This window comes from Camelina sativa, chromosome 8 (genome assembly GCF_030686135.1).
Source record: "Camelina sativa cultivar CO46 ecotype springtype chromosome 8, ASM3068613v1".
NCBI classification, from domain to species: Eukaryota; Viridiplantae; Streptophyta; class Magnoliopsida; order Brassicales; family Brassicaceae; genus Camelina; species Camelina sativa.
In genome coordinates this window covers 4,601,572-4,617,428 of record NC_141887.1, presented here as the reverse complement: position 1 = coordinate 4,617,428, position 15,857 = coordinate 4,601,572, and the positions used below count along the sequence as shown (strand labels likewise).

Sequence of the window (15,857 nt, the reverse complement as noted above, 5' to 3'; positions counted from 1 at the left end):
CCCACAATGTCGGATCATGGAATTAAAAGGCACAAAAGAAGAGGCTGGACGCAAAGCACCTCCCCTTTTCTCATGATTACCACTCAATTCATTGAAATCACCAATCATAAACCACGGATCAACACGGAAAGACCCGATATCCGATAATTTATCCCATACTTTTACTCGATTTTGGGGGACCGGATCCCCATAAATAAAAGACATATAAACTAATTGTTGGCCAAAGAAAGCTTGTACATCTATAATGCGATCACAATCATAAAGAACTGAGAGTTTTATTTCATCTTTGTAAAATAATGCTAAACCACCACTTGTCCCGCAGGGTTCAACAGTATACAAATTATTAAAACCAAACTTATTCTGAAACTTTTGCAAATAAGAAAAACATTTCTTAGTTTCTGATAAAAATAAAATGTCTGGTCGATGTTGCTTCCATAAATCACCCAAATACTTCTCTGTCAGATCAACCCCAATGCCCTGACAGTTCCAACTCAGGATCTTCACGTGTGCGCCGGTGGTTTCGGGAGAGCCACCGTCCCTTTCTTGACTTGACGACTACCATCCGCTGGTTTACCTCTCAAGGGAATATCTTGCCTCCCCTGACTCTTCTGTTTTTTTCCTGCACCTGCAGGTTTAGATAACGCCTTAGCCAATAACCGTTTCCCCGGAGAAGCCAAAGTCCTAACAACATTTTTAGCAACTATTCCTGAACCACTAACACCCTTTCTAACATTAGGCCTATTAAGTCTCACCCTATGTATTACCGGATCCACTAGCTTAACATCAGCCAAAGCGTTATTAACAAGACCCAAAACCGAATCCGGCAAGACTAAAACAGGAGGTTTACCTTGTGAATCACCAGTCATATCCGACTGTGAATCCGTACCCTGCTCGGTGAGAGTGTCGTCCTCCTTACCCAACTCAGTATCAGGTATAACCGCATCATCACCTTCGGGATATTCTCCCTCCTCCAACAAGTCATCATTCTCCTCCATAAAGCCAGTCTCCTCTCCCTCCTTGACCAATCCGGTGAGAGTCTCTTCCGGAGCAACCGTAACAGCCTGAGAAGTGGAACCTCTCCCAACCGCATCCTCTTCCTCTTGGGATCTCTTTGCAACAGCATTCTGTTTCACCGCGCTCCCCTGTTTGACCTTATACAACGGTTTTGGCCACACAGGTCCCATACCCTTTCGATTCAGATTGAAGGAAGGAACCTGTCCCTCTAACTCACCACTTAGCATCTGCGAACCTCTCTGTCCACCAGAGCCACTAGACTCCACAGCTGTAAACTGTTTTTTCTGTCCCCACGTTGAACCTTGGAACCTTTCTTGATATCGGGAACCATAAGCACCCCCATCTCCGTGCATACCCTCGTGACCCTGGAAATCCAAAGCCCTCTTAACATGCTTCCTTGGTTTCTCCCAACCACCTTCACTTTTGAATCCCCCTTGCTTACCCTGAAGATGATGTTTCAGAACAAACCGTTTATCCACTTGCTGTTCCGCGACCTGCTCCCCCGCTCCCTTCTTCAATTCTGGGCACTCACGCACATCATGAGTTAGACGAGAACAATGCTCACAAAAACCTGTCAGCTTCTCATACTCAAGGGAGACAATAACCTCATCTCCAAACTCAAAGGGAACAACCATCTTGAAAAGGAGAGGATTAAAGCCATTAACAGTCACACAGAAACTTCCAGTCTCCTCATCAATCTCCCTGAGAATACCCACCTTCTTACCTATTGCTCTCAAAGTCGCTTCTTCCCAAAGATGCATGGGAATACCCGTTACCTTAACCCAAAAGTTGATTGCGGAGGGATAAGTAGATGATATGATAGGCTCCCATTTCACCAACGCGAGCATCCACCCATCAAAATGGTATGGACCGTTCATCAGCACCGCCTGCAGTTCCTCTTCAGCCTCAAAATTAAACTGAAATAAGCCCTGACCCAAGTCTGCTCCTACCACCTTGTCCTCCAGCTTCCAAATCTTCGGTAGATTAGCCACCAAAGACTCCATTTGCTGAACACTTGGATTCATCAAACGCCCAATAAGAGTCAGTGAGAATTGTTGTATTCTCTGAGCCAAAACCGAATTAGCGATCCTCACTGTCTCCGTACGGACCAACGGAGCTTTGCCTTTGTTGAGTGCTAACTGAGACATGATAGACCACCAACGACACAACCAAAACTCCTTGAGGTCTGAAAAACACGACACCGCAAGACACAATTCTCTCAGAAAATCAGACAAATCGCCCACTGAAGAAAGAATGATCCAGCAGTTATAAAACCACCCTATCAAACTGAGCTCGCGGATAAATACCACTTGAACAAAACACCCATTGTCAAGGGATAGACAAAATCTGTCCGAAATTGATATCTCAGAGAACATCACAAAACATTCCAGAATCACCAATACAAGATCGTAACGAGATACCCATCTGACAAACCAAGGAAAGAGAATTGATCTCATACCATAATTAACATACCAATGAATCCTCCCGATAGTATATTCAGGTGGAGCCTCAATCAACATGATATGAAAATCTCGACAATGTATAACAAGCAAAATCAATCGCCATGCAATCCGGAAGCAAATCCTATCGCACTCGCAATCAACCCGAATCGAATCAACCTCAATAAAACCAACCCGATACAAATCCTCAATCCACCCGTACCGTATCGAATCCTCAATCAGCCCGATAAGATTCGATCCAACTCGATCCCCACCATAGAGAAAGAGATCCCGTAAGTCCCGAGTGAACCCAGACCAAATCGAAGACAGATTTCCGATCCATCTCCGAGATCCAAACGTAACCAGAGCACACGAAAGACCAATCTTCCGCCTCTCAACAGCACTGAACCAAAGCATATCAAACCCTAGATCACATGGAATTTTCTTTTAATGGGAAATTTGTTGAAAAATCAAATTTGTCTTTAGTAAGAATGATTCTATATCCCCAGCTTTTGTTTCCTTGTTTTTTCCTTTTTTTTTGGCAGGGTTTCAAATTTTAGGCTATCCTTCATGTATTGCAATAATACTTTTGTAGTAAATTTGTTGTATAATGTAGCGTATGTTTGCAATTATGATTTGTTACAAATTATTGACATACAAAATATGTCACAAGTGTTGCATTTTTGCAACAATATTGATGCATTAAATTAGTGGTGTAATCACAACATTTTAGTGCAATTATAAATTTTCATAAATGAAATGCTACACAAAATAAAAAAACAGTTATTGTTACTAGTTTTGTAGTATTTATTTGTCCTTGTTGTCGCATACATTTTATGACATGATTAAAAACATAATCTTTTGCAGTTATTGCCAATGTAACTCATATTTCATCGCATTATTATGATAATATATAGTCATAATTTCATTGACTACTCGTGAGATTGGTGTTCATTGTGCAACTATAGTTTTAATAACAATATTTTGCTATATTTTTCTTAGGCACATGATTTATTAAATTACAGTTTTTATTTAATATTTTTATATAAATTATATTATAAATTTATAATAATAAACAACAAAAGAAATAACTAAATTTAATAATTTATCAACTTGAAACAGAAAAAAGAACCAACACAAGGCACCATCACACCAAATATCAAATTCCGCTCTTACAAATGTAGGAAGTTGGCTAATGGACCGGCCTGTTGTGGAAGAAGGTAAGCAGGTAAGCTTTAGAAATATATGCTTATTATCTTTTTTTCAATTAGATAGGCTAATAATTTTGAGACGTAAGAAATTTGAATAAAAGGGAGATAAACTGTATAGAGAGGTAAACTATATATATACATAATACAGTAAAACCTCTATAAATTAATACTCTATAAATTAATAATCACTATAAATTAATAAATTTTGCTGGTCCCAAGTCGGGCCAGTGTAAAAATTAACAATATTCGATAAGATAATAAGATAATAATTTTTTTGAAATCTCAATGTAAAATATGGTCCTAATAATATCATAAATTAATAATCATGTAAATTTATATATATATATATATATATACTGATATAATAGTGTATGTTTCTCCTAAAACTCATTTCTATAGAACATTTGTAATGTTGTATTTTCAAACTATAATGATATCTCTAAAATATTTTATAACATGTCATACAAATAATTAAATTTTAAAGTTTTAATTTTTAGATATGCATCATTTACAATTTGATAATTAGACAGATTATTAAAATATGAGAATTAATATTATTATTATTCATAAATTTGAATTTATGTATGTCATGTGTATAAGTCAATTTGTTTATAGTATTTGTAATTTATTGTCAATAATGCTTTATAAATATTACAAGTTCAATTCCTAAACCATAAAATTTATAACATCCGAAAGTTTAATCTTATTTTGCTATAATTGTTCCAATTCATAATTAAAAAAAAAAAACAATTAAAAATATATCTATAAATTAATATCACTATAAATTAATAAAATGTCTTGGTCCCAACATTATTAATTTATAGAGGTTTTACTGTACATACAACACATATATATATATATCTTTCTTTCTTTTTTTGTCAAACAAAACACATATATATCTATAATTTTAAAAGTATGAAACACTTATAAAAGATGGTATGAGAAATAACTATTAGAAAGCTTGAATACTGAGACTTAGAAAGCTTGGATACTGAGACTTAGACGTTTGTGGATGAATGAAAACTTAAACTGATAACCTTAACAGTTTTTAAATAGGCATTAGATTACTTAGGGCTTTCAAAAGATTTCAGTGATATTTAATTCTTTTGCTAAACAAATAAAAGATACGCTTATGGATATTTAGTTTGTTCATATAGTTTTGTTTTGGAAATAATTATTAATTCTGTTTATTTTATAGGAATATTCCATGGATAAAATATTTGTTTAGATTGCAATATCCAATTTACTTGTTAGGTTTTCTCTATGAAGGAAGAAAGAAAAATAATATAATTTTTTTTTTTTCATTATTAAATGAAAAGATAGCAATAAAAGAGATTTTCACTATTTTTCGTCATTTTGTTATTTTGCTTAATGAACCTTACTAGCAGGACCGACACTATACCAATGTGAACATGTTGGGTTCCATATATTTTATAAATAATTGAATTTTCCTATATTTTTCATAAGTAAAACTTGGTGAAATCGTTTATAAATGTTTAAAATGACCCTTAACTTATGTTCTAATTAAGCACCAATTGAACCATTTAGGTTAAATCCTTTTTACTTCTTACGTGTGACATACTGACATGCATATATTGGGTATTAATTTAACTAAAATATTGGGTATTAAATTAGCTAAAATAGGTAATTTGTTATAAATATATTATATTATATAGATGCGTATAAACTCTAAACTCTAATATGTATTCTTATATATATGTTGTATCATATAGAATAGATGAATAATACAAGAGAACAATTCCTTAAATCTTTTGTTATAACACGTTATTAACATGCTCTAAATCCAAAAAAAAAAAAAATTAGTAGTGGTCGCCGTACGTTCCAAAATTTCTTTTTCTCCCACGTCCTCTGACCATGTCGGGGGCAAACACAAAATCTCTACCGCCGTAGACCGTAGTGCCGTCTCACCTTTATCGTTCATTCTAAAGATAAGTAACCTCATACTTTATCGTTTAATGCTTAATTAATTATTGTTCGGTGAGATATGTATATTGTTACGGATACTTGTTCGGTGAGATCTGTATATTGTCAAGTTTTAATTATTGTTTAGTTCGACGACCTCCGTTGGTTTATGTCGGTTAGTAAATTATAGGGTCGTATATATTTTGACACCAACACTAACCGATTATTCCTTGAAGAGAATTTCATTGCTTTGTTATATTAAATATTATACTATAATTCATTTCTAACTTATCTTTGATCTGTGTATATGATATATTAGTTCATGTTTTATAATTGTCAATCAAGTACGTAACTGAATGAAAAATAATTATAATCATCATATCGTTGTTATGATGTATGTTGCTTCTTTTTATTGCTGGAATCTTATTGCTTTATTACTTTTGTTATATGGTTGAGTAAATCGTTGTTTAGTAAACAAACATTCACGTTCTATTGTTTAATTACTCTAAAACATATTCGAGTATTTACTTATAAGTGTCTTCTCCTGCCTTATAATTTTATAAATTGCCGATCATAAAGACTAAAACTAAATTATATAAGTATTTGGTTGTTAGGTTTATTTGGTCAAAGCTTGCTTTCACAAAAATGGTTTAAAGCGAAGGATGGAGCAATTATCGTTAATAGACGTTGTTTGGAGACACGGTCTTTGGTTTAGATCTCTTCTTCCGAACCCACCGTAGCATACGGTTTCGACTGCTCAATCAAGATAAGTACTACTTTCATACTTCCATCCATTAGCAAACTAATTATTAAGCACCGCGTGAATAGCTCATGAAAATCTATTTTTTATAATAATTAATAGAATTTCATAATCACGAATTTGGAACATATTTTCATATTATCTTCTATGAAAGTTAGTTAGATTAATTAAAAATCTAGTTTAATGGCATGATAGTTTCAAACTAGTAAATGGTGAATGATGCTTAATACTTATTTAACACTCATTTATATGATTGTTTATAATATTTGTGAATTACTTTATTTGTTTAATAACAAATTTAAATCTAATTAAAATTAGATACAATATCATGATGAAATATTTTAAATCATGTCTCCAATCTTCTTTGGTGAATAAATTAAAAATCTAGTAACAAAATACTAAATAGTGATTACTGATTATATTTTCTTGGCATCACTTCTATGAGGAGGTTTAAGTCCAAGTATATGACCATAAAAATTCACTTATTCTTTAGAATAATTTAAAGAAAGTAAATGACTAAAAGTCTATAAAAGAATATATACAAACAACTTAATTCAATTATAACCAAGATTATAATAGAAAATAATATCATTGTTGGAAATATATTAGAGAAAATATATTCTACTTGTCACAAAATATTGTTGTCATGTAAGACACAATATAGTGAAAAATATTTTTAAAATATTATAATCTCATTTTTTGTGACTGTGTAAAATTATGAGATGTTGATGTAAATCACATCCTATTGGCTTGGTCTATTCATTGAACTGAATATGACTTTATGCAAAGAAAAGCAAAATGTCATATCAATGATAAGAAAGTTGCTATAAAAGTGGTTATAAATATGGGTATGATATATATATATATATATAATCTCGCGGTTAAGTCGACTAGTATCTCTACTATACGTGAATAATAAGTATATGAGGTACTTATCTCATCTATATATGATGATGATAAAAGAAGTTAGTGTGAGACAATTCCACTATTCTACTACAATAATAAGAAGTAGTAGAAAAAAAAATATTGAAAGCTATTGAAGAGTATACATACTATTGCCTATGGGAACATAATTTGATAATTATGTGTTATAATCTCCCAATTAGTCTCAAAGTTAAAAGGGTCTAAGATATAATACATTACCCAATTTGAGAATGTTATTGATTACAAAGTGGAATTCAAATCGAGATTGATAGACATGAAGTGTCATCATCTCGAGGGAGAGAATTCATGACTCCCACATACAGAGGTGATGGAACAAAATAAGATTATGTTCACACCCAAAATGAGTTTAATCACTCATATGAAAAAGCAAATTTTGAGGATTTGAAAAGTAATCATGTTGAGACAATATGCGAAGAAAATACTTTGAAATCATAAGTATTACCCAAGGCAATAAAGGTATTTTTAGAGATTACATGCAGATAAAATGCTTTGTGAAAATCTCATTGTTTGGCATGACCGGTTAAGCCATTCCGGTTCAGTAGTGATGCAAAAAGAATAATCAGAAATTTCTGAAAAGATTCATTAGTGAACCTAAAGAGTTTCCCTAGTGTTTTGTGTGCTGCTTTACAAAGCAAGCCGGAATTATATGGCTTTCACCGACCCCATGAATTTGGATAATATCAATTTTCTGGTACGTATTCAAAAGAGATATTGTGGACTGATCATCCACCATATATTCTTGTTATCAATTTGCAACCTTGAGTTTGCGAGAGTATTTGGTTAATTGACAATGGTGGTGATACCATGCTAAGTAACTGACATAAATGACTCTATATGATACCATGCTAAGTATTCAAAAGAGATATTGTGGACTGATCATCCACCATATATTCTTGTTATCAATTTGCAACCTTGAGTTTGCGAGAGTATTTGATTAATTGACAATGGTGGTGATACCATGCTAAGTAACTGACATAAATGACTCTATATGTCAATAAATTTGCATCAGGTCAACGAATTATTATGAGTACTCCCTACTATAATTGGTTTGGGTCAGAAACCAGATATATTCCATCTAAATGTATTATACATTTTGTGTTGCTCCACCACAGTTATTAAGATGGAATTTGAAAGAATGTTGGAAATATGTTGGATATAGATCTCTCTTGATGATTGAATATCTTGAGATTCAAAGACTGTTGTTTCAGTGAGTCAGTCTTTCCAACATGAGGGAGAGAAAATAAACAGCTGGTAAATAAATATATTGAGAGAAATTATCTTGATCCTCGTACTTTGAAATGTGCGCTAGAAATTGAAAAGATAATTTATTGGCAAAGTTTGCCAAGATGCTAAAGGCATGCAAGAGCCATTTTCTGACCTTGAGTGAAAATTCTCATATACCAGATGTGCTCCAATTAATGTTCTTGAAGGATAAGATCAACTGCTAGTAAGTCTAAAGATCGCATGAAGTGTCATAGACTTATGGTTCCAAATATAAGCATCCTCGGTAAAGAAAATGAGCATAAATTAATATGGCACCGAGGAAGCAAAGAGTTATGGAAAATCTCTAGAAGAGATGTAGACATGAGTAAGAAAGAGATTCAGGTACCTGAGAATCATAATGAAAAGAAATCTCAACAAGTTGAGTCATGTCTAGAATGAAAAGGAACCAATAAGCAAATCGACGTCGTAAATATGTTTGCATGCAGTGTTGCAGTTGACTATGTTATGGATAAAATCGAGGATCATAAACCGCGGTTAATAGAAAGTTTTACTGAAAAGTGTACACAAAGAATGATTGATTAATCATTGAAAGAACTGAAACAATTCGGGACAAATTAAAACAAATCCAACATCAATAACCATCAAGTAAGAGATATATCAAAACTTACGACATCTTTGTGCCCTCTCGTTTAATTCGGACCCGACGATGATGCTTTTGACTCTCAGTTCGTGACACCCAAAGCAAACGACGAAGCAAAATCAATTGGAGAAGAAGAAATTAAATTGAGGAAACAGAAGAAGAGAAGAGGAGAAACTCGATTTTCTTGGTCTCGAGGAAGAAGAAGAACGAAGAAAACCTAATTTTTGTTTTTCCCCAATTCGATTTGGTTTTATTAGATAGGATAACGGGCAAAAAAAATTTTATCGGGTCTGATATTTTGAGTTGGGTTAAGGCAATTGTGGTACAGTAATCGCGAATTATCGATTTTAAAACGCCAAAAATTGATTTTTTATGAGCATAATTTATTTTGGTTAATTGCATAGAACTCAATTAATTTAAGTGTAATTGAGAAAAACAAATGTTGTTTAGAAGAAAATAGGTAGAGCATAAAGGTACACAAGTTGAAACCCTATACTACATAGGTAGTTTTTTTTAAAGAAAAATTAATGGTATTCTTAATGTTTAAGATTTGCGTTGAGATATTTTTTTTTCTTAGAGTTGAATTACCCTCACTTGTATAAAAATGGAATTCTTCTGCATATGTAGCACATGACGACAATTTAATGACATTTGAAAGAAATGATGGCAAAACGAGTCGGTGTATTGAATAGGTTAGTTTAATGTAAACACACAAAAGTAGAGATGATTAATATTGTGTTACTGTAAAACTTAATGGGTTCTAATTTTTGTTAATTGTATAATGGTATTCTTTATTAATGTTTGAGATTTGCATTGAGATATTTGTTTTTATTCACCTAGTCTTAGAGTTGAAATTACGTGTATTCATTCTTACGAAGAATGAAAGTTGTATTATGCAAATGCCATAACAATTTAACGACATATGAAAATAAATGAAGAAGATGAGTTTGTGTATCTTAATGGTGAACCTTAATGGTAGAGGTATGGAGGTTGATGAAGTCTGTCATGTATGTGGTGATTTTGAAGAATCAACAAATCACACCTTATTTACGTGTTTCATGGCTCATTAAATCTGGGCTTTATCTGATTTTCCTTCTCCTTGTGACATGTTTCAAAATGGCTCTGTTTTTTCTAACATTTTCCACCTTTTGGAAAACAAAGATATCAGTCTTTGGCCTGCCTCTCTGCGTAAAAGTTTCCCTTGGATTCTTTGGAGAATTTGGACTAATAGAAACTCCTTTCTCTTTGAGGGTAAGTTGTTTTCTGCATTAGAGTCAGTGGAGAAAATCAGAGGAGACGTGGAGGAGTGGTTTGAGGCTCAATTAGCAGAGAGAGAGGAGGAGGTGAATGAGTCTGTAGTTTGTAGTTTGTATGGGAGATATGGCCGAGTCCTTACCATCGGTTAAGGGTTGGATGAAACCACCAGTTAACTGGTTAAAATGTAATACTGGGTGTGCTTGGTCTAAACGAAACCAATTGGCAGGGGGGCTTGGGTTTTAAGAGATGAAAATGGGGTGGTCGTGCTACATAGTAGACGAGCCTTCTCGAATATATCTATCACAGGAGATGCTATGCTGAGATGTGTGCTCTGGGCTTTGGAGAGTTTGGCAAGTCATAAGCTGGATAGAGTAATTTTCTCGTTTCAGGACAAGGCCTTAGTTGGAGCAGTTTGCAGACCAGCAGTGTGGCCATTGTTTAAACCCCAGGTGGTGGCTTTACAACGCTTTTTAAGACCTTTTGTGGAGTGGAAATTGGAACTGGAAGTAGCTGCAACAAACAGAGGAGCAAACCTCATTGCTCAAAGCGTCATAGGGGATCTAAGGATACAGTCTTATGTTGCTTCAGGGCATCCAGACTGGTTGAACACTGTCTTCTTGGAAGAAGGAGGTTTCCCCTCTGTTTGAATTGTATGCTGTGCTTTTTGGTGGTTGTTAGCTTAGATCTTTCTGTGCCTGGTTTTTTGGTTCAGGGAGAGGTTGGTTTTTTGTATAGACCACTTGTTGTATGATGGCAGTGGTGCTAGAGTAGGCTAACAAGAGGGTATAGGGTGTTTGATCTGTTTGTGTCTGGTAACTATTTGATCTCACCGGTTGGATAAATATAAATTCAGTTGACAAAAAAGAGTGGGTGTATCTTAATGAATAGGCCAAGTAACATTTAGCATTGATTGGTATATATTCTATGCAAAATGAGCTCTCCTAAAGTGTAGAGTGTTGTTATTAGTAGCTATTCACTCGTTCACGTGTTGGGGTATTATAACCGAAGGTCAAATTATTTTTCTTTTCAAACATAGGTTGTTGAGTTCTTATTTATTATACATGTGCTAATTTGGTAATACATGAAACTTCCTTGACGCTCACTTTGTGGTGTGCACACCTTTTTGCTTGAATTCCTCATATGATTTGGTCATCTTAAGACCATCATTAGCCCAGCACTGCTTTTAACGTTTCTTAAAAAATTATATATATTTTAATCACAATTAATAGTAACCACTCAAAAGTCGACACCTGTTGATATTGTTGAGAATCGTTGCTTCCACAAGCAACAGAAGAAACGATTCTCTTCTTATTTGACCAAATAATGGATTTTTTATTTTGTTTTTGGGCCACATTCATAAAAGTAACTGTGAGAGCATCTCCCAGTAATGATGCTCTAATGGACTCTGTTATGTAGTTGGGATATCTTGTCTTTTGGTCCATTATGGATTTTTGATGGACATCAAAACCTGTCTAGGTTGGAGTGTTATTCTTCTGTTCTGTTCACTCCCTCAAACTTGTGTAAGATGAGAATGATTTTGATCACAGTTAATGTCTGTACAATTGTTATATATATATATATATATATATATATATATATAAAGTGTAAAATTTCGTTATTGAATTCTTCTTTTATACTTGTGCTGTGTATCAAAATTTGGTATATATGAAATGAAACTTCCTTCACGCTCACTTTGTAGTGCACACCTTTTTGTTTCGATTCCTCTTTAATTTGTAGCCTTGTTTTAGAAATCGCTAGACGCTAGTCGGACGGTTGGAGTGGGCCTAACGCCTACCGAGAAAATCAGAGATTAAACGGGAATTAATCGGATACTAGTTTTAGGGTTATTTTATTGAATTAACTCTCTGCTTCGGCTCGATCATCCGGCAGTTCCATTGGTTTGCAACTTCATGGTAACATCGTGAAAATTGTTATGATTTCATAAAAGCAACGATCATACATTGTAGGTGTAGTTGTTACTGATTGTTAGAAGTGTGTGTATGACACAAGAGCTAGTACTGAAGAGTGGATGAAGAGAGAAACATACATGAACTGAAGAGGAGTATTAAGTCACGATCTTGAAGAGATGTGTAGCATTGGTGTCTTATAAGAGATGTAAGAAACGCAAGTGTCATGTGGGCTTTGAGATCATTAGAGAAGCCATGTAGGCCTTGTTTGAGAGAGAAGTCCAAACTTGAGGAGTTTAGGGCTCTTGCTCTTGAGGAGCATATAAATAGAACGCAGTCGTGATCGAAAGAGGTTGCGCGTCTAGGGTTTATCGAGAGAGGCACACATGTGTGTGACGTTGCCCCATTAAAAAGATAGAGAGATCTTTTGATGGTTTTGTTGAAGATCTATACTTGTCAGAAAAGACAATGAGTAGTAGTTCTTATTTCATTGTAATTCTAGAAAAGAGTGGTGGAGACCATATAGTGATTGTAGGTTGCAGACTTTTCTAGTGAATGGTTTTTGGACTAGGTCCCGGGGATATAGGTTAACTGAACCCCGTTAACAAATCTCTTGTGTCTAATTTACTTTATGCACACATACGTAATTACATACATTTCTACGCCGTCTCTAATGACATGAAACTCGCTCTTCAGCAGTTTGAAGCAAGCGTTAAGTACCACATTGCTTCGAGAAACGCTTTGATTGCAGGATTTGTGAAGAATGGGATGGTTGAACAGGCAAGAGAAGTATTTAACCAGACTAGTGATAAAGACATCTTTTCATGGAACACTATGATATCGGGTTACGCGCAGAGTCTTTCGCCTCAGTTAGCTCTTCATCTTTAGGGAAATGATCAATAGTAGCCAAGTGAAACCAGATGCCATCACAATGGTGAGTGTTTTCTCTGCTATTTCATCTCTAGGCGCATTGGAAGAAGGGATAAGAGCACAGGAGTATCTAAACCGTAGCTCAATTCCTCCCAACAACAATCTAAGCGCTGCTATCATCGACATGTACGCTAAATGTGGTAGCATCGAAACGGCTCTAAATGTTTTCCGCCAAACAAAGAACATATGTTCCTCAACAATCTCTCCCTGGAACGCTATCATTTGCGGGTCAGCTACACATGGTCATGCAAAACTAGCTCTTGATCTCTACTCTGACCTCTAATCTCTCCCAATCAAACCAAACAGCATCACATTTGTCGGTGTCTTGAGCGCATGCTGCCATGCAGGCCTAGTGGAGATAGGCAAAACGTATTTCGAAAGCATGAAGAGGGATCACGGGATCGAGCCTGACATAAAGCATTACGGATGTATGGTTGATTTATTTGGGAAAGCTGGGAGATTAGAGGAAGCAAAAGAAATGATCAAGAAGATGCCTGTAAAGGCGGATGTGATGATCTGGGGGATGTTATTATCGGCTTCACGGACTCACGGGAACGTTGAGATCGCCGAGCTTGGGGCTACTGAGCTAGCGGCGATGGATCCAGCTCACGGAGGATGCAAACTTATGCTTTCGAACGTTTATGCAGACGCAGGGAGATGGGATGATGTAGCTTCGGTCAGAGAAGAGATGCGGATGAAAGATGTTGAGTGGTCACGTGCCTTCAGTGGTGTTGTCTGAATTGTTCCGGCCTAGTAGAGTTTCTACCAAAGCTGAGCTGGTTATTTATTTATGTTCCAAACGAAAGTGCTTTGTATTTTAAAAGCTGTTTGACCATTCCTAAAAGATCTCCACTTTGGTAATTTTGTTTAGACTTCCAATGGGTCTTCTCCATCAAATATTTGAGGGTATTATAAGGGAAATTACCTAGAATATTATTAAAAAGTAGTCTTATTACAAAAATAATACGTTTGAAAACTGACTTACTAAAACAATACAGAAAAGTTTGATTATTACTTATAAACCAGGGTTGTTTGTTTTATTACAGTAATGCCATTTATATTTAAAGTTATCTTTAATTTTTAAGAGATAGGGAACACAAAAACTTTGAAAGATCGATTCCTGATTTTTTTGGGATTCTCTTAAATTTGGGTTGGCAAAAAACATGAGATTGATTCCTTCTAATTTGGTTCATCTTCTTCGACTAAAATCATGGCAAAAGAAAGAAAATTATCAGAGCTGGACAACTGTTCCGTGAGCTCACTGTTCACTTTCTCTCTCGAGAACAAAGTTGTAGATCTAGTTTTGTCTTTGCGTGAGTTTCATTTTCTTCTGGTTGATTGTTGCAGGAACTTAGAGAAAGATACGGTCGTGGAAGTGGGCAAAGGCATCTCTCCTATCTAGGATTGCAGAAGAAGATATGTTGAAGATGACTACAAAATTACAATAATATCCTTCATTAAAATGGATTTATGGACGTACACTAATCTCAAGAAACGTTATGTACGTACACCAAACTGCAACATACATTAAACAAAAGAACGTTATGTACATACACCCAAACTGTAACATGCATTGACACCTCTATAACTATGTTCAACGGTGGGTTTGATACTTCTATAACTATGCTCAACGGTGGGTTTATTTGTAATTGTGAGAATATGGTGAGAGAATGTGATATTGCACCTTTTATTTATACATATCTTTATGTGTGATTGTTTCACTTATCTCCCTAATTAGTCTCAAACAAGATTGAATGACATAGTTCGCTTTATGATGATTGCTATCACGTTTTTCACATAAGTACTTGTTTTGAATGTTACATTAAAATAACTTGTGTACGTACATGTTTTGAATGTTTTGTTTGTAAACAATTTGTGTGTTCATATGTACGTACACGTTTATAACTTGTGTACGTATGCGTTCATATGTACGTACACGTTTATATGTACGTACACGTTCGATTTTAGGATTAATGAACCTGAAATTACCAGAATATCCTCGTCTTCTACCTCTAACATACGACCGAAAATCCTAATTTCCCCTACCTCACTTTATTTTTTCACGACTTATGTCTATTTTTTGGTTTCACTTGTGGGGTTTTTACTCAACTATTATAGATTTTCATCTCAACATCTGATTTCTAACTTAAAAACCTATAAAAAGTGAGTTATATTGTTTGTCTGATTTCTTGGTCAATTATACTCAAATCAAGTTGAGGAAGAACAAAGACATAAGCTTGCAAATAACATGTAAATAATGCAAACAAATCTAACATATGTTTTCCAATAGTCACAAAAAAAAAAACAAAAAAACTAAGTCTATTATGTCTAGTATACTAACTCTAACAAAATATGAGGTATTCTAGTCAGATTTAAATCTATCGCAATAACCAACAATATCTCTACCATATTTTATAAGTCTATCGTTACATTTTTATAAATCTGTCAGAGAAATCTATTAACTATATAAGTATACCAAAACAATTTATTAACATCTTAAGTCTGTCAATTATATCTATTGCAACGGTTAATAAGTCTGTCAAAAATATATGCGCTACCAATAAAATCTATCTAAAAGCTCGTCCAGTTAACAAGTCTATCATCAAA

At 34.5% G+C, this 15,857-nt stretch overlaps 1 protein-coding gene and 1 pseudogene across 1 annotated transcript; one reads left to right on the top strand and one right to left on the bottom strand.

Annotated features, from left to right (window-relative positions):
- Nucleotides 1-259: 259 nt before the first annotated feature.
- LOC104732890 (uncharacterized) lies at nt 260-2,907 on the bottom strand. Its single transcript, XM_010452491.3, has 2 exons — nt 848-2,907; nt 260-625 (listed from the first exon to the last, which is right to left on the bottom strand). Exons 1-2 carry the CDS (start codon nt 2,868-2,870, stop codon nt 501-503), a joined length of 2,148 nt encoding a protein of 715 aa, XP_010450793.3. The 5' UTR covers nt 2,871-2,907; the 3' UTR covers nt 260-500.
- Nucleotides 2,908-10,088: 7,181 nt separating this feature from the next.
- On the top strand, nt 10,089-14,003 carry LOC104709226 (pentatricopeptide repeat-containing protein At5g19020, mitochondrial-like; annotated as a pseudogene).
- Nucleotides 14,004-15,857: the final 1,854 nt, after the last annotated feature.